Genomic DNA, 19,799 nt, shown 5'->3' on the forward strand with positions numbered 1-19,799 from the left:
GAGATCTTTCATATGGTTACTGTAGTTTCGGGGTTTACGGTAGCTTTTTTTAATTATCAAGGCTTCTTAAACTGCTGTGAAAAAAATAAAGTTTCGACAAGGATTTTCAGCGCATGAAGTTGTGGGCGGAGCTTAAACTGCAATCTTAAAAAAGCGGCGCGTATCTAATTCCAGTTTTTCATTTTAATTAAGAACCGCGCCGCTTGCAGTTTAAGCTCCGCCCACAACTTCATGCGCTGAAAATCCTTGTCGAAACTTTATTTTTTCACAGTAGCTAGTTTCTACTTTTTTGTGGTTTCCGCACCGTTTTGCTATTTCATGAATTACTGTAGCCCCGAAGCTCTCGATTACTGTAGTGTATTCAGATTAGTTTCAGATTCATTTCTACTATCTTTTGCAAAGATTATGGTTAATTGTATCTTCCCGGGAGCTCGTAACGTTTCACAGAGTCCCGCAGACGGTATGGACGTGGGAAGATGAACAGAAGGACTTTTTGTGCAAACAGTTGTCCGTCCTTGCATAAGAAGACCGCTCTTTATATTGATTTGTTGAGTTTTTCTAATATTCTATGGCAAACGCCTTCCTTTTATTTTCTCTTCCCTATGTTCCACTGAAACAAGTTTTGGATCATTTTGGAGCAAAAGGAGTGTGAGTTCAATGCGTCTAACAATTATTAAGTCGGTACATACCGTAAATATTGTATTATGACGGCATGACATTATATTTTTCACCTGCCTCCCAGAGAAGTTTTGTGGTTTCAGAAACTCATTGAAATTAAACAAAAAAACTTTTTGGGCGTTCCGTATGCTGATCTAGAAGTTACTAATCACGCTGCTTCTTCTAAAAAAAACACCGGGATAGTCATACTTATGAATTCTGAGTATATATGGGGTGCCGTTATAATACAGTATTTACGGTAATTTTCTTTTTTTTTATTGTGAAACCTTTGGCATAACAATTTTCAGTGGAGTAGTAGTTCCATAATCTTCGAAGAAAATGATGATCTACCGTACTGGCCATAAAGAATGCGACACTTGCAGTTTTTGGTTGAATATGGTCAACTTTATGAGTGTGAGATGGCCTTCCTGATGATATCACAATATCGATTGTTTATGGAGTGTATAGATCACAAGTAGAGTTTCATTTTTGTAGTTGACAACTTTTTTGCACGAGCACATCCTAAGAAGTTACAGGCAGTCTATGTGAACAGCTCAAAAGTTCCTCCTTTTAGCACTGAAAAACGACAACAACTGCGAGAAATTTCTTTGACGATTGATAGCTTCTTAGGATGTGACCGTACAAAAAAGTGGTCAACTACAAAAATGTAGATCTACTTGTGATCTGTATAGTCCAGAAACAATCGATAGTTTGGTATCATCAGGAGGCCATCTCACACTCATGAAGTTGACTATATTCAACTGAAAACTGCAAGTGTTGCATTCTTTATGGCCAGTACTGTAACCTAATACATATCTAAATGGCTTTGTTTCAGAATAAATATCTCCCTGTGCTCTCAAAAATCGAAAAGTGTTGCAGTTTCATATAGAGGCCCTTCCAAAAATGTACAACTGGAGCTGTATTTTGGAATGGGCGATTCTCTGGAGCATTACATTGAGAAAAATCAAGTTTTTTTTGTTTTAAAAACCCTTGTCCAAACTTAATTTTTTACAGTACACACTCTTTGAGAAATACTATCTTCTAAGAGTGGAAGAAATGTCAAAACTCCCGGAATCACACAAATTGAATACAGTAATAATTGGTGGCTTTCAAAACGTTCCAGTCGAAATGGGAGACAAATGTTTGAATACATACTGGAATGATCGAGTGGTTGGGATGACTGCAATTGGAGACTACGGTCGAGAGATCTTCAATCGAGATATACATTCGTTACTACTTGGGAATGAGAATAAGCAAAACGATCACAAACGGGCGGTCGACTGGGTGATGGAAACGCAACAATCAATTGCAGATCTTTATTGTGAATTTAAACCAAAAAACCGATAGAGACGTAGACTATTTGCTAGAAAACTGCAAAAACACTCAAGACCTGACGCTTTTCGTAAAACCAACTGATGCGTATTGTCCTGCTAAGATGCCTAATTTCAGTCTTAATTATTTATACATTTCACCGAGTTTTTGGATCAAACCTCAACATTTATTGGTGCTGAACTGCAAAACTATATTGCTTCAAGATTCAAAATTGACGCACCGCGAACTGAATTCTTTTTTGAAACATTGGATGAATGGAGGATGTTTTCAATTGAAAGATCTAAAGGTGTACGTAGAAGAAACGTTGAACTATGAAATTGCTTTGGATGGACTGAGCTTCACAAGAAGAGAAGACGAAGTGGACAAGGAATATGTCAAGTAAGTAGAACACTTTTGATTTTTTCTTGTCTTCCAAAAGCTCAAATAGGAAAAAGCCTACAGTACCGGTCCAAAATGTTGTAAACTTTGGCCTTTTCTGTTGAAATTGGCCAACTTTGAAAGTGTGGCAAGGTAATACTGATTGTCCCATCAAGTAGATTTTTAATGAATTATACAGATCAAAAGTAGAGCTTAATTTTTGTAGTTGACAACTTTTTTGTACGGACACTCCTTAGAGAGTTACATATCGACCAATTTCAATGTAAAACAGTGTGATTTTTGATCTGATCCTTTATAATGATCATAACTCTCTAGGGAGTGACCGTACAAAAAAGTTGTCAACTACAAAAATGAAGCTCAACATTTGATCTATGTGATTCATTAAAAATCTACTTATTGAGACAATCAGTATTATCATGACACACTCTCGTGTTCCCATTTCTTGTATCCGTAGCACAAATCCAATTTTTTTAAAATTTATTGGAACAAACGTTTTTTCGTGGAAGGAGGTAAGTTGGCATGCTTATATTAGCAGTCCACCCTCTTACAACTGCGCCCCATCGCAAACGAGAGAGTATCCGCGAGAGACGCAGAGTTTTTTCTGGCGCCAACACAGATTTTCTCAACTTTTGACCTATTCTCCCATTTTTTCATAAGAATTTACAGAAATACAATGAAAAAATGCGAAGGGAGGTCAAAAACTGTGAAAATCTTTGTCGGCGCGAGAAAAACTCTGGGTCTCTCGCTGATACTCTCTCGTATGCGGTGGGGCGCAGCTGTAAAAGGGGTGGACTGCTAATAGGTCTTGGACTCCTCCCGTTACGATTGGAACAAGAAAGATCTTAACGAAGACTCGGAAAGTTATCCATGTTCGACGTCTGATTTTCATGACCTTTTTCCTCTGACCTTTCCAGCGTTGCTTGAGTTTTTTCAGCTTCCTCTTCCTAATTAACTTATTTAGTCACGAAAATACTCCCTATGTTATAAAAAATGGATTCAACATCAAACGGCAAGACGTCACTGCGACTATAAGAGACGACGGTCCGGACTCGAAACGATTTTCAATGCTTGTTTGGCCAGATTTCGTGGGTAATTCATACGAATGAGTTGCAATATTTCTAATGAAGGTATTCTGTCGAAACCGACGCGTGTTTGCGGACTCAGTGGAAAATTTAATAATTTAGTACTATGTCCGCAAACACGCGTCGGTAAAAAATGTCGGAACTTTTTTGTCGCGACAATATTTGACCCATAGAAGATATTTTATTTCAGGTCGAAAATACTCTATTTCGCTTACAGTCTCTCACGCAACTCCTAGACAATCATCATCATCGACTGTCACCCCGGCCACCCCCCCCCCTCCTTTCATTATATAAGCCGACGTTTCTCTGAAACTAGGCAGTTCTTACTGGGTCTGTACCCGAGACCGTTTTCCCGCTTGTAATCGCCTTTCACCCTTTTCTTGTAACTCGCTTTTAAGACCGCTAATGAATTAGAAGTTTGAAGTACAAATGTCTTATTGTCTGTTACTATAATACAATTAAGATGAACATTTGCAAATTGGGTCTTTTGAAGGCTCTGAGGCATTTTAAAATGTCTCGGTTCACAAACGTATGGTTTCGCGACGTCCCGGAACCCTCTTGAATGGAAAATTGAAGCTCAAAAGTGGCGAAAACGTCAAATTCGTTTCTCGCAGACAGGGTTTTTTTATTCAAATTGTATGAAGTTCAACCGAATAATAGTTCCATTGTGGAGCGTTGTTCAGTCTGGTCTAGAATGCATATATTTTATTAAAATAGAAATCGAGTTTGGTTATTTAAAAGATAATATTTGACTTGCTTGACCACAAGACACCAGACGAAGCCATTTCAGCCAAACTTATCTATTCTGGTTCCTTTTTTGATATGTTATCACTCAGCGTTTTCTATTTATGTCATACACCATTAGGATCCGCCTCCTTTGGCATACCGAAACGATCCATTGAAGTTGAAAAATGATTTTTTTCGAAAGATAGAATCACTTTCAAAAGTGAATTGCCAGTCTTATTTTGTGCATTTTTAAAGATGACATCTAATTTCCAGCTCTCTTGCATCATGTAGAAAAATCCATTTTTGGAAAACGTTCTCTTTTTTTTCCTTTTTCTTTGGATTTTTCAGCAGGTCAAAGTACTGCGGCCCAAAGTAAATTTTTGATGATGAAATTCATATTCGTGTTGGCTATTTGAAAATATCAATACCTTTCCCAGATTTCAGTGTCTAGGGGAGTAATGATCAAAAAAGTGAACGATTTTTATGGATTTCGGTCCCCCTTGAATAAAAGATTTGTATTTTTAGTACATTGCACTATTCTTCTGAAGTGTTTGAAATTTTGAGTCAAAATCTAGAAAGCTACGAAAACTCAAACTTTTCAACTCGAAAAAATGAAGGTCAGTTTTTGAAGTGTTTGTGACTTACTGAAACACGATCAGAACATGGGGGATTCCGAGATAAAGAGCGTAATAAATGGGTCATTGTTATCATGTGTACTGTTATTTCCGGTTGCATTGCTTATCTTACACAAAAATAGTCATTATTCATCTTAGGTTGCGTGATAATAATGGATTAGGCAATAGTCTCCGACCGCTCTTACTTGCCTTCTCCACAGGGTCAAGCTAGAGTCTAGAATCAGCCCCCGTGGGAGAGGGGGTGGCAATGTAGAATCCATAATAGCCGCCCACCTAGTTGATCATCCCTAGAAGCTTGCTCAGGCCACTGGAAGTAGCGATTACCTTAATACACGGAAACCTAGGACCTTGCTTTAACTTGGAGTGTGGAATCAGCCCCCGCGGGAGAGGGGGAGGGAATTTAGAATCTATAATAGCCCCCCACCAAGGTGATCATGCCGAGAAGCTTGCTCAGCACACACCCGCTTGCTCAGCACCCTGGAAGTAGCGATTACCTTAATACACGGAAACCTAGGACCTTGCTTTAACTTGGAGTGTGGAATCAGCCCCCGCGGGAGAGGGGGAGGGAATTTAGAATCTATAATAGCCCCCCACCAAGGGGATCATGCCGAGAAGCTTGCTCAGCACACACCCGCTTGCTCAGCACCCTGGAAGTAGCGATTACCTCAAAACAGGGACCTCCAGGAGCTTGCTTTAATTTGGAGTCTAGAATCAACACCCTGTGGGGGAGGTTCTAGACGGATCTGGTGGGGGGAAATTTTAAGCCGACTAGGGGTGCAAATGTTGAAGTATACTGAAGAATTTGGAGAAGCCCCCCATTTCAATAATGGAGTGGGGCCAATTCCATACTTTTACCCTTTGGATGTGTCTAAGATAGGGATGCAGATACCCCGGTTTTTCAACAGTTCTTGATTTTCTCTGGCCAGTATTAGCGAGAGACTGGGACTAGTAAATTTCAAGGATTAATGTTTTGCTAGTGCTCCAAGTAGTAAGCTTTATTGAATAAAAGTTGTTTATTGGGTAGTTGTTGAACATGAGTTTAAAAGATATTACAAGATATTTAGTGTTGATTAGAAAAACTTGCAAGACTGGGTTCTAGTCCGAAATATAGTGATTAGATAGGAAACATACTCGGAAAGCGTGAATTGTACTAGTTAACATAGTTCTGTGGGTTTGTATGAAGAATTTTGAGAAATAGGGTGTAGAACTTTAAGGAATACGGGTGCTAAAACATAGAATAGTGGTGACTAGTAAAAGTTATAGAAAGGCTTCGGTAAAGGAATAATAATATAGCAGAAAAAAGTTAGTGTTTTGTTGTTTGAGTGAACAGTCCATGTGGAAAAAATAGAGACATGGGTCAATTGATGTGGGTAGATAGGGTTAACGACTCCTGGATTGTTTAGGTTAATCTTGGAAATCTAGTGGACTCTCTTTTAATTTTTAGCAAACCAAAAATGTGTTGTGAAACAGAGAGGAAGAGAAAGAGCAATTCCTCACTCCACATTTACTGTACTTCCAATCCAGTGGTATCAGGAAATCGAACATTCCAGACATAAAAAACCAACGAGTTGACTCTATTCGTCAGAATTGTTGCCAATGCTCCATCATGCCGAAGGATGTCGTATGCTTGAGAACAGTCTAACGCCACAGTATTCAATAATCTGAAAGTTTTAATTGTGAATAGCTATTCAGGAAATGCTAGTTTTGGATTTTTACATGTGAAGAATTCATAAAAACTAACCGAAAGTTTTGACTTCTTCTATTTTCATTCCATGCAAACGGCTTGAATTTCGAGATGTTTAGACTTCCAGGATACTGTTTCCAGTTGATCATAAGTAGTTCAAATTCAGTATCATCAGATCGATACCATCTATCCACAAACCGATCAAAATCGTTTGCGTTCAAGTTGCGAGTATTGCTACCATATAATTGAATTCTTGAATTTTTAAACTTGAATAAAATATCTCGAGTAATCCAACCAGTTGAAGTATTTCCAAATATTATTTCTCCCTTTTTGAAATTAATTGGATCACAATAAAAGTGGCAGTCAACTGGAATTGTAAACGAAAGGTGTTCTTTTATGTTGACGTTTTCGATAAAGTTTCTCATATATTTTTTTAAAATTGGTTTCTTTCCGGTGATTATGACTTTCTGACATTGATTACATCCTGGGAAAATAGATGTTCTGGTTTCAGGAAAATCATCGGGAGCTATCAGAACATCGCGAACATTGATATCGAATAAATTTGTGAGATAAGAAACACTCGAATTCAGTGTCTGTTGAGGATCAACAGACAGGAACGGCCAGTATTTGAGACGTTTTCTGAAGTTAATTCACATATAAAAAAATGTATTGAAGCAGTAAATCCAAAAGGAATATTCACGGCTGGATTCGAGTAAATTCTAAAATAACGCGTTTTCCGTGAGATCCCAAACAGAAGTACAAGGAAAAGTATACGTGAAAAAATCGTGTTTCAAATGCGCTGTTTCTGCATAAACGGGGAGTCTTATTAGCTCGGCACAGTTCTTACAACTGCGCTCCACCGAAATGCCCTTGAAAAATGTCACTTTTTCTCTGAGTCTCTCAATTTCGCACACAATTTATTTGGTTTCTGTGGAGCGCAGTTGTAAGAAGCGTGCCGTGCTAATACGTTAGAGTGAAAAACAGCATTTTCAGTGCAAAAAAATATTAGTACATTTTATTATGACCCAAGATGTGAAAATTCACATTACTCTTGAAATCAGAAACTGACCATTTTCGGACATGGTTGAATTTAAAGCGTAATGCTACAGTTTATCAAAAACCCCGAAGATTTTCCCTTAAAACTTACACATTATCAACAAAAATGTCGTCTTTTGTAACCTGAATAGTTCTCCAATAGCGTGGTTCTCCAAAATTGAACATCCATGATCCATAAATTTCATTGGCTTCCAAGATAAATAATACTTTTGTATAATCTTGTTTTAGTTCAATATCAAAGCACATCAATTGTTTATTTCTCAAATTCTTGAGTAGCCAGGCACATTTTTTCGATAAAAAAGATATATTGATTCTGGAAACAAGCAGCATAACAGAAAATTCAAAAAGAAAGTTAACTCACTGATCAAAAGGTTCACACTGACCTAAAATTTTTTCAAAGCAAAGAATCGGAAGCTTGAGAATAGGAAATCCCGTAAATTTTGTCATTTTCGAGTGAATCAAAGCGATTCTCTATTGAGGAAAAATTGTGTCTATTGATTCTTCTCTAGACCACTAGACCACGGCCTCCTGCAGAGGCCCTCTCAACGTACTGCGCGTAGTGTATTGAGAGGGCCTCCGCTGGAGGCCGTGCTAGACGGTATTATGGTGCATGGACAATAGAGCACGTTTTCATCAATTTGAGGACCATCTGCTGCTTGACTCTCAACAGACACAAAATTCGGGTGTAGCCCATCTCGTAAATTTGTTCGATGTTAATGTTTCCAATCAGAGTTGCGCGGAAGTTATTTTTTCTAAAACTGAAGTCGGAAGTAAAATTTGTAATTCGGAAGTCGGAAGTCGGAAGTAAAATTTCTAATCCGGAAGTCGGAAGTCGGAAGCAAAATTTTGAAAACGGAAGTCGGAAGCTGGAAGTCGGAAGTAGATTTTTCGCAAAGATTCAAAAACTTCTAGAAAAAGTTCATAAAATTGGCGAAAATCAGTGGAAAATTAGTTTTTGGCTGAAGAAAAGCTCATTTTCTGTCTTATTAGACCATTTTTCCTTCTATTTCTGCGAGATGTACTTTTCCGATATACCACAATTATGGAATGACGGAAGTCGCAAGAAAACATCCGAAAACGGAAGTCGGAAGTCGGAATTAAAATTTTGAAAACGGAAGTCGGAAGTCGGTAGTCGGAATTCCGCGCAACTCTGTTCCCAATGTTCTGATAGCTCCCTAATAGATAAACAGCCTTGCATCGTTTTGTAATTCTTCTGAAACGGAAGACATCCGGACCTTCGGAAATCTGGAATCCGGCTCCGGGAAGTTTTGAAACCGTGCTATCTAAATACTGAGATTTCTCGAAGATTTAATAGATTTGTCCAAGAATAGCAAAATTCGCACATCTCGATATTTGAACGCACAGAGAGACATATACAGAACCGACCAAAATGATATCATATTTTTCCCTTTTCAGTTGAAAATGATCAACTTTGAGAGGGTGTCATGGTCAAACAATTCTTCCAACAAAGTAAATTTTTTATGGATCGAGAAGATTAAAAGTAGATCTTCATTTTTGTAGTTGACAACATTTTTTCTTCATTTTTGTAGTTGACAACAGAGAGTTATGGTCATTTTAAGACGACAGCTCAAAAATCGCACTATTTTGCACTGAAATGGGTCGGTTCAAGGGAGAAATCATTTTTTCGAGATTTTACTTGCTAGGGAGTGCTCGTCCAAAGAAAGTTGTCAAATATAAAAATGTAGTTCTACTTTTTGTCTGTTCGATCCCCAAAAATTTAATTTTGTGTGACAGTTAGTTTTACTATGAGACACTCTCAAAGTTGGACATTTTCAACTGAAAAAAAGGGAAAATATGATACATTTTTAGCCGGTACAGTAGTTAATCAACTTTTAAGTCTTAAAAGACGTTTTCAATCTATCGAAACTGTAGACATTCCGATGTTTCGGCATCTGAATCCTCAGTTTTTTCGAAGAATAGAGTTTCGAAAAGAAGATTATCCGAAGCCAAGAATCTCGAAACTTGTCAGTTTTCAGTTCAAGATTATCCGGTCTGAAAATTGTAAGAGATGTCTCGGTTTTGAAATTTCAGACAGATGGACATCTCGAAACAAGAACAGACTATCCATAAATAAAAAATTATTTCCCAATTCAAACGTTTCGTCAAAAATGAAGCTCAAAAGTGGCGAATTCGTCAGATTCATTTCTCGCAGACAGTTTTTTGATCAGAAAAATGGAATAAGAAGACGAAAAGAAAGAGTAACCATAGAATAAGATGTAAATCAACGAGCTCTTTCGATTGGTAACTTCCTTTTTATTGTACGATCAAAGTGAAATGAGATATTTTGAATTTCGTCAAAAATGAAGCTCAAAAGTGGCGAATTCGTCAGATTCATTTCTCGCAGACAGTTTTTTGATCAGAAAAATGGAATAAGAAGACGAAAAGAAAGAGTAACCATAGAATAAGATGTAAATCAACGAGCTCTTTCTATTGGTGGTTTCCTTTTTATTGTACGATCAAAATGAAATGAGTTATTTTGAATTTCGTCAAAAATGAAGCTCAAAAGTGGCGAATTCGTCAGATTCGTTTCGCGCAGACAGTTTTTTGATCAGATAAATGGAATAAGAAGACGAAAAGAAAGAGTAACCATAGAATATGATGTAAATCAACGAGCTCTTTCGATTGGTAACTTTCTTTTTGTTGTACGATCAAAATGAAATGAGTTATTTTGAATTTCGTCAAAAATGAAGCTCAAAAGTGGCGAAAACGTGAAATTCGTTTCTCGCAGACAGTTTTTTGATCAGAAAAATGGAATAAGAAGACGAAAAGAAAGATTAACCATAGAATGTGATGTAAATCAACGAGCTCTTTCGATTGGTAACTTCTTTTTTATTGTACGATCAAAGTGAAATGAGTTATTTTGAATTTCGTCAAAAATGAAGTTCAAAAGTGGCGAATTCGTCAAATTCATTTCTCGCAGACAGTTTTTTGATCAGAAAAATGGAATAAGAAGACGAAAAGAAAGAGTAACCATAGAATAAGATGTAAATCAACGAGCTCTTTTGATTGGTAACTTCCTTTTTGTTGTACGATCAAAATGAAATGAGTTATTTTGAATTTCGTCAAAAATGAAGCTCAAAAGTGGCGAATTCGTCAGATTCATTTCTCGCAGACAGTTTTTTGATCAGAAAAATGGAATAAGAAGACGAAAAGAAAGAGTAACCATAGAATAAGATGTAAATCAACGAGCTCTTTTGATTGGTAACTTCCTTTTTATTGTACGATCAAAGTGAAATGAGATATTTTGAATTTCGTCAAAAATGAAGCTCAAAAGTGGCGAATTCGTCAGATTCATTTCTCGCAGACAGTTTTTTGATCAGAAAAATGGAATAAGAAGACGAAAAGAAAGAGTAACCATAGAATAAGATGTAAATCAACGAGCTCTTTTGATTGGTATTTTCCTTTTTATTGTACGATCAAAGTGAAATGAGATATTTTGAATTTCGTCAAAAATGAAGCTCAAAAGTGGCGAAAACGTGAAATTCGTTTCTCGCAGACAGTTTTTTGATCAGAAAAATGGAATAAGAAGACGAAAAGAAAGATTAACCATAGAATGTGATGTAAATCAACGAGCTCTTTCGATTGGTAACTTCTTTTTTATTGTACGATCAAAGTGAAATGAGTTATTTTGAATTTCGTCAAAAATGAAGCTCAAAAGTGGCGAAAACGTGAAATTCGTTTCTCGCAGACAGTTTTTTGATCAGAAAAATGGAATAAGAAGACGAAAAGAAAGAGTAACCATAGAATAAGATGTAAATCAACGAGCTCTTTTGATTGGTATTTTCCTTTTTATTGTACGATCAAAGTGAAATGAGATATTTTGAATTTCGTCAAAAATGAAGCTCAAAAGTGGCGAAAACGTGAAATTCGTTTCTCGCAGACAGTTTTTTGATCAGAAAAATGGAATAAGAAGACGAAAAGAAAGATTAACCATAGAATGTGATGTAAATCAACGAGCTCTTTCGATTGGTAACTTCCTTTTTATTGTACGATCAAAGTGAAATGAGTTATTTTGAATTTCGTCAAAAATGAAGCTCAAAAGTGGCGAATTCGTCAGATTCATTTCTCGCAGACAGTTTTTTGATCAGAAAAATGGAATAAGAAGACGAAAAGAAAGAGTAACCATAGAATAAGATGTAAATCAACGAGCTCTTTCGATTGGTAACTTCCTTTTTGTTGTACGATCAAAATGAAATGAGTTATTTTGAATTTCGTCAAAAATGAAGCTCAAAAGTGGCGAATTCGTCAGATTCATTTCTCGCAGACAGTTTTTTGATCAGAAAAATGGAATAAGAAGACGAAAAGAAAGAGTAACCATAGAATAAGATGTAAATCAACGAGCTCTTTTGATTGGTAACTTCCTTTTTGTTGTACGATCAAAATGAAATGAGTTATTTTGAATTTCGTCAAAAATGAAGCTCAAAAGTGGCGAATTCGTCAGATTCATTTCTCGCAGACAGTTTTTTGATCAGAAAAATGGAATAAGAAGACGAAAAGAAAGAGTAACCATAGAATAAGATGTAAATCAACGAGCTCTTTTGATTGGTAACTTCCTTTTTATTGTACGATCAAAGTGAAATGAGATATTTTGAATTTCGTCAAAAATGAAGCTCAAAAGTGGCGAATTCGTCAGATTCATTTCTCGCAGACAGTTTTTTGATCAGAAAAATGGAATAAGAAGACGAAAAGAAAGAGTAACCATAGAATAAGATGTAAATCAACGAGCTCTTTTGATTGGTAACTTCCTTTTTGTTGTACGATCAAAATGAAATGAGTTATTTTGAATTTCGTCAAAAATGAAGCTCAAAAGTGGCGAATTCGTCAGATTCATTTCTCGCAGACAGTTTTTTGATCAGAAAAATGGAATAAGAAGACGAAAAGAAAGAGTAACCATAGAATAAGATGTAAATCAACGAGCTCTTTTGATTGGTAACTTCCTTTTTATTGTACGATCAAAGTGAAATGAGATATTTTGAATTTCGTCAAAAATGAAGCTCAAAAGTGGCGAAAACGTCAGATTCGTTTCTCGCAGACAGTTTTTTGATCAGAAAAATGGAATAAGAAGACGAAAAGAAAGAGTAACCATAGAATAAGATGTAAATCAACGAGCTCTTTCGATTGGTAACTTCCTTTTGTTGTACGATCAAAATGAAATGAGTTATTTTGAATTTCGTCAAAAATGAAGCTCAAAAGTGGCGAATTCGTCAGATTCATTTCTCGCAGACAGTTTTTTGATCAGAAAAATGGAATAAGAAGACGAAAAGAAAGAGTAACCATAGAATAAGATGTAAATCAACGAGCTCTTTCGATTGGTAACTTCCTTTTTATTGTACGATCAAAGTGAAATGAGATATTTTGAATTTCGTCAAAAATGAAGCTCAAAAGTGGCGAATTCGTCAGATTCATTTCTCGCAGACAGTTTTTTGATCAGAAAAATGGAATAAGAAGACGAAAAGAAAGAGTAACCATAGAATAAGATGTAAATCAACGAGCTCTTTCGATTGGTAACTTCCTTTTTGTTGTACGATCAAAATGAAATGAGATATTTTGAATTTCGTCAAAAATGAAGCTCAAAAGTGGCGAATTCGTCAGATTCATTTCTCGCAGACAGTTTTTTGATCAGAAAAATGGAATAAAAAGACGAAAAGAAAGAGTAACCATAGAATAAGATGTAAATCAACGAGCTCTTTCGATTGGTAACTTCCTTTTTGTTGTACGATCAAAATGAAATGAGATATTTTGAATTTCGTCAAAAATGAAGCTCAAAAGTGGCGAATTCGTCAGATTCATTTCTCGCAGACAGTTTTTTGATCAGAAAAATGGAATAAGAAGACGAAAAGAAAGAGTAACCATAGAATAAGATGTAAATCAACGAGCTCTTTCGATTGGTAACTTCCTTTTTGTTGTACGATCAAAATGAAATGAGATATTTTGAATTTCGTCAAAAATGAAGCTCAAAAGTGGCGAATTCGTCAGATTCATTTCTCGCAGACAGTTTTTTGATCAGAAAAATGGAATAAAAAGACGAAAAGAAAGAGTAACCATAGAATAAGATGTAAATCAACGAGCTCTTTCGATTGGTAACTTCCTTTTTATTGTACGATCAAAGTGAAATGAGATATTTTGAATTTCGTCAAAAATGAAGCTCAAAAGTGGCGAATTCGTCAGATTCATTTCTCGCAGACAGTTTTTTGATCAGAAAAATGGAATAAGAAGACGAAAAGAAAGAGTAACCATAGAATAAGATGTAAATCAACGAGCTCTTTCGATTGGTAACTTCCTTTTTGTTGTACGATCAAAATGAAATGAGATATTTTGAATTTCGTCAAAAATGAAGCTCAAAAGTGGCGAATTCGTCAGATTCATTTCTCGCAGACAGTTTTTTGATCAGAAAAATGGAATAAGAAGACGAAAAGAAAGAGTAACCATAGAACATGATGTAAATCAACGAGCTCTTTCGATTGGTAACTTCCTTTTTGTTGTACGATCAAAATGAAATGAGATATTTTGAATTTCGTCAAAAATGAAGCTCAAAAGTGGCGAATTCGTCAGATTCATTTCTCGCAGACAGTTTTTTGATCAGAAAAATGGAATAAGAAGACGAAAAGAAAGAGTAACCATAGAATAAGATGTAAATCAACGAGCTCTTTCGATTGGTAACTTCCTTTTTGTTGTACGATCAAAATGAAATGAGATATTTTGAATTTCGTCAAAAATGAAGCTCAAAAGTGGCGAATTCGTCAGATTCATTTCTCGCAGACAGTTTTTTGATCAGAAAAATGGAATAAAAAGACGAAAAGAAAGAGTAACCATAGAATAAGATGTAAATCAACGAGCTCTTTCGATTGGTAACTTCCTTTTTATTGTACGATCAAAGTGAAATGAGATATTTTGAATTTCGTCAAAAATGAAGCTCAAAAGTGGCGAATTCGTCAGATTCATTTCTCGCAGACAGTTTTTTGATCAGAAAAATGGAATAAGAAGACGAAAAGAAAGATTAACCATAGAATAAGATGTAAATCAACGAGCTCTTTCGATTGGTAACTTCCTTTTTATTGTACGATCAAAGTGAAATGAGATATTTTGAATTTCGTCAAAAATGAAGCTCAAAAGTGGCGAATTCGTCAGATTCATTTCTCGCACACAGTTTTTTGATCAGAAAAATGGAATAAGAAGACGAAAAGAAAGAGTAACCATAGAATAAGATGTAAATCAACGAGCTCTTTCGATTGGTAACTTCCTTTTTATTGTACGATCAAAGTGAAATGAGTTATTTTGAATTTCGTCAAAAATGAAGCTCAAAAGTGGCGAATTCGTCAGATTCATTTCTCGCAGACAGTTTTTTGATCAGAAAAATGGAATAAGAAGACGAAAAGAAAGAGTAACCATAGAATAAGATGTAAATCAACGAGCTCTTTCGATTGGTAACTTCCTTTTTATTGTACGATCAAAATGAAATGAGATATTTTGAATTTCGTCAAAAATGAAGCTCAAAAGTGGCGAATTCGTCAGATTCATTTCTCGCACACAGTTTTTTGATCAGAAAAATGGAATAAGAAGACGAAAAGAAAGAGTAACCATAGAATAAGATGTAAATCAACGAGCTCTTTCGATTGGTAACTTCCTTTTTATTGTACGATCAAAGTGAAATGAGTTATTTTGAATTTCGTCAAAAATGAAGCTCAAAAGTGGCGAATTCGTCAGATTCATTTCTCGCACACAGTTTTTTGATCAGAAAAATGGAATAAGAAGACGAAAAGAAAGAGTAACCATAGAATAAGATGTAAATCAACGAGCTCTTTCGATTGGTAACTTCCTTTTTATTGTACGATCAAAATGAAATGAGATATTTTGAATTTCGTCAAAAATGAAGCTCAAAAGTGGCGAATTCGTCAGATTCATTTCTCGCACACAGTTTTTTGATCAGAAAAATGGAATAAGAAGACGAAAAGAAAGAGTAACCATAGAATAAGATGTAAATCAACGAGCTCTTTCGATTGGTAACTTCCTTTTTATTGTACGATCAAAGTGAAATGAGTTATTTTGAATTTCGTCAAAAATGAAGCTCAAAAGTGGCGAATTCGTCAGATTCATTTCTCGCAGACAGTTTTTTGATCAGAAAAATGGAATAAAAAGACGAAAAGAAAGAGTAACCATAGAATAAGATGTAAATCAACGAGCTCTTTCGATTGGTAACTTCCTTTTTATTGTACGATCAAAGTGAAATGAGATATTTTGAATTTCGTCAAAAATGAAGCTCAAAAGTGGCGAATTCGTCAGATTCATTTCTCGCAGACAGTTTTTTGATCAGAAAAATGGAATAAGAAGACGAAAAGAAAGATTAACCATAGAATAAGATGTAAATCAACGAGCTCTTTCGATTGGTAACTTCCTTTTTGTTGTACGATCAAAATGAAATGAGTTATTTTGAATTTCGTCAAAAATGAAGCTCAAAAGTGGCGAATTCGTCAGATTCATTTCTCGCAGACAGTTTTTTGATCAGAAAAATGGAATAAGAAGACGAAAAGAAAGAGTAACCATAGAATAAGATGTAAATCAACGAGCTCTTTCGATTGGTAACTTCCTTTTTGTTGTACGATCAAAGTGAAATGAGATATTTTGAATTTCGTCAAAAATGAAGCTCAAAAGTGGCGAATTCGTCAGATTCATTTCTCGCAGACAGTTTTTTGATCAGAAAAATGGAATAAAAAGACGAAAAGAAAGAGTAACCATAGAATAAGATGTAAATCAACGAGCTCTTTCGATTGGTAACTTCCTTTTTATTGTACGATCAAAGTGAAATGAGATATTTTGAATTTCGTCAAAAATGAAGCTCAAAAGTGGCGAATTCGTCAGATTCATTTCTCGCAGACAGTTTTTTGATCAGAAAAATGGAATAAAAAGACGAAAAGAAAGAGTAACCATAGAATAAGATGTAAATCAACGAGCTCTTTCGATTGGTAACTTCCTTTTTGTTGTACGATCAAAATGAAATGAGTTATTTTGAATTTCGTCAAAAATGAAGCTCAAAAGTGGCGAATTCGTCAGATTCATTTCTCGCAGACAGTTTTTTGATCAGAAAAATGGAATAAGAAGACGAAAAGAAAGAGTAACCATAGAATAAGATGTAAATCAACGAGCTCTTTCGATTGGTAACTTCCTTTTTGTTGTACGATCAAAGTGAAATGAGATATTTTGAATTTCGTCAAAAATGAAGCTCAAAAGTGGCGAATTCGTCAGATTCATTTCTCGCACACAGTTTTTTGATCAGAAAAATGGAATAAGAAGACGAAAAGAAAGAGTAACCATAGAATAAGATGTAAATTAACGAGCTCTTTCGATTGGTAACTTCCTTTTTATTGTACGATCAAAATGAAATGAGTTATTTTGAATTTCGTCAAAAATGAAGCTCAAAAGTGGCGAATTCGTCAGATTCGTTTCTCGCAGACAGTTTTTTGATCAGAAAAACGGAATAAGAAAACGAAAAGAAAGAGTAACCATAGAACATGATGTAAATCAACGAGCTCTTTCGATTGGTAACTTCCTTTTTATTGTACGATCAAAATGAAATGAGATATTTTGAATTTCGTCAAAAATGAAGCTCAAAAGTGGCGAATTCGTCAGATTCATTTCTCGCAGACAGTTTTTTGATCAGAAAAATGGAATAAAAAGACGACGTCTTAATGCGCTTAGTTTGGAGGATACGGTGGTGGAGCCGACTGTGAAGGAGGCGGAGTCGAAGAGGGCGGAGTCTGGAGGGGCGGAGCCTCTTGTGAGAGCCAAGGAGAAGATGATTCGGGAGGAGGAGGAGCCTGAGGGGGCGGAGCTTATTCAGGAGGCGGAGCTTAAGGAGGCGGAGCCTATTCAGGAGGAGAAGACGATTAGAGAAGAGGAGGAGCCTGAGGGGGCGGAGCCTCTTGAGAAGGAGAAGACGATTCGGGAGGAGGCGGAGCCTATTCAAGAGGAGGAGCCTAAAGGGGCGGAGCCTATTCAAGAAGAGCAAGAGGAGGAGGAGGAGCCAGAAGAGAGAAGAAGATGTTCGTTTTATGGGAAATTTGATGGAAGAGAGAGAAGAGGATAGAGAAGAGAACTTGAGTTTTTGAGAAAAATATGAATTATTTGGGAAATTTTTGGGTTTTTTTCGGGAAATTGCGTTTTTTGACTGAAAATTTCAGTTTTTTAATCGATTTTGGAGAGAAAAATGGAATTTTTAATATGAAAATCTAGATTTTCACCTAAAAATTGCGTTTTTATAGCGAATAAATCAAAATTTGAGTGTTTTTCACTTGAAAAATGCATACTTGTCAACGGGCCGAAACGGGCCGACACGGGCCGGCTCGTAACTCGCGTCAAAATAAACATAATGAGCTGAAAAATATATCAAAATGTAGATCTCGACGAGTTCTATGTCCATGACCTACTACGGGCCGGATGGCTATTCGTTAATATGCCGCGGGCCGGGCTAAAATGGCTTTTTTGGCCATTTTCGCGTTTTTTGGCACTTTTTCCCGGCCCGCGGCACATTAACGAATAGCCATCCGGCCCGTAGTAGGTCACGGACATAGAACTCGTCGAGATCTACATTTTGATATATTTTTCAGCTCATTATGTTTATTTTGACGCGAGTTACGAGCCGGCCCGTTTCGGCCCGTTGACAAGTATGGAAAAATGCAATTTTTGCTGGGAAAATGGAGCTTTCAGCTGTATTTCAGAAAAATTTCCATCTTTTTCGGATGAAAAACTCCAAATTAGCAGCATTCTTACAACTGCGCTCCACCGCAAACGAGAGAGTATCGGGCGAGAGAGACGCAGAGTTTTTTCTGGCGCGAAACAGATTTTCACCATTTTTGATCTATTTTCACAAGTTTTAATTATAAATTTGCCAATTTCCGAGAGAAAATTATGCAAAAATAGATCAAAAATGGTGAAAATCTGTTTCGGCGCCAGAAACAAACTCTGCGTCTCTCTCTCCAATACTCTCTCGTTTGCGGTGGGGCGCAGTTGTAGTAAAATGGCTCTGCTAATATAGGTTTGAAAATCATCGAAATTCGATCGAAACGCGGCCATTTTTCATAGAAATTTGTACGATGAGACGCAGCCGTCCTCCGCAGATGCGCTCTATTGAGAAATTGAGCGCGTCTCCGTGGGTAGGCTGGCCATTATCGTGAAATTGGACCATTTTATCTGAAAGAGATGGAATATCAAATGTTGATCTTCTCGCTACAAAAACGCTGAATCAGCATATATTTGGTCGAATTTAGCTGAAATGTGACGAAAAAATTGGCAATTTTTAGGTGAAATGCTAGATTTTGCATAATTTCCGATCATTATTTTGTTCAATTTTTAATAGAAATCTGTCAGAAATACGATTTTTAGCTCCGGAAACAGTGAAAATCGATTGAAAACTGAATTTTTTGATAAAAAATCAAAAAATGTAGCTTATTTTGGTCTAAATCTGGTGAAAATCATCACTTTGCGAAGCTCCAGCCCCAAAAATTACTGTATTTGGCCTATCAGCACGACACGCTTCTTACAACCGCGCTCTACCGAAACCTAAGAAAATAGTGTGCGAAATTGAGAGACTCAGAGAAAAAGAGACATTTTTCAAGCGGATTTCGGTGGAGCGCAGTTGTAAGAACTGTGTCGAGATAATAAGCTAATAATGTTCTTACAACTGTGCTCCACCGAAATCCCCTTGAAAAATGTGTATTTTTCTCTGCGTCTCTCAATTTCACACACTATTTTCTCGCGGTTTCGGTAGAGTGCGGTTGTAAGAACTGTGCCTCGAGCTAATAAATCCATGTATTTCTATTCCAGCACGCCGCCGAAAAACTCCAACAATTCACACCGATGACGATGAGAACGAATCGCTGGATGCCAATGGGAAGAAGTGGAAGAAACCAAAGATTTCAGGCAGTAAGCGGATTCTGATTCTCGTAAAAATTTCAAAATTTCGACATTCAGAATCACCAGAAAAAGAAGCGAACATCTCCTCAGCGAACGTCACCGTCCGCAGAAGTCGACGTGGTCGTGCTTCAGAAGTCACTTCAGAAGACGTCAGCGTCGTTCCGAAGCAACGAAAACGGAAGGCTGTGGAAGAGGATTCAGATGAGCCAACGACGACACCACCGACGTCATCTGAATTGCCTTCAGAAGGCGTCCGACCGTTGTCACGTGTGATGACTCCAATGCTATTCGACGAGACGAAAGTGGGCGGACGTTTTTGCT

The 19,799-nt window shown here is 36.5% G+C and overlaps 1 protein-coding gene across 1 annotated transcript; it reads right to left on the reverse strand.

The window, feature by feature from the left end:
• Nucleotides 1-6,314: 6,314 nt before the first annotated feature.
• On the reverse strand, nucleotides 6,315-7,796 carry GCK72_004755 (uncharacterized protein; the record flags this gene model as incomplete). The annotated part of the gene is made up of 3 exons (XM_053724872.1): nucleotides 6,315-6,471; nucleotides 6,552-7,133; nucleotides 7,642-7,796. The coding sequence occupies 3 exons, from the start codon at nucleotides 7,794-7,796 to the stop codon at nucleotides 6,315-6,317; spliced, it is 894 nt and encodes a 297-aa protein (XP_053589066.1).
• Nucleotides 7,797-19,799: the final 12,003 nt, after the last annotated feature.

Source organism: Caenorhabditis remanei, chromosome II, assembly GCF_010183535.1.
Source record: "Caenorhabditis remanei strain PX506 chromosome II, whole genome shotgun sequence".
Lineage (NCBI taxonomy): Eukaryota > Metazoa > Nematoda > Chromadorea > Rhabditida > Rhabditidae > Caenorhabditis > Caenorhabditis remanei.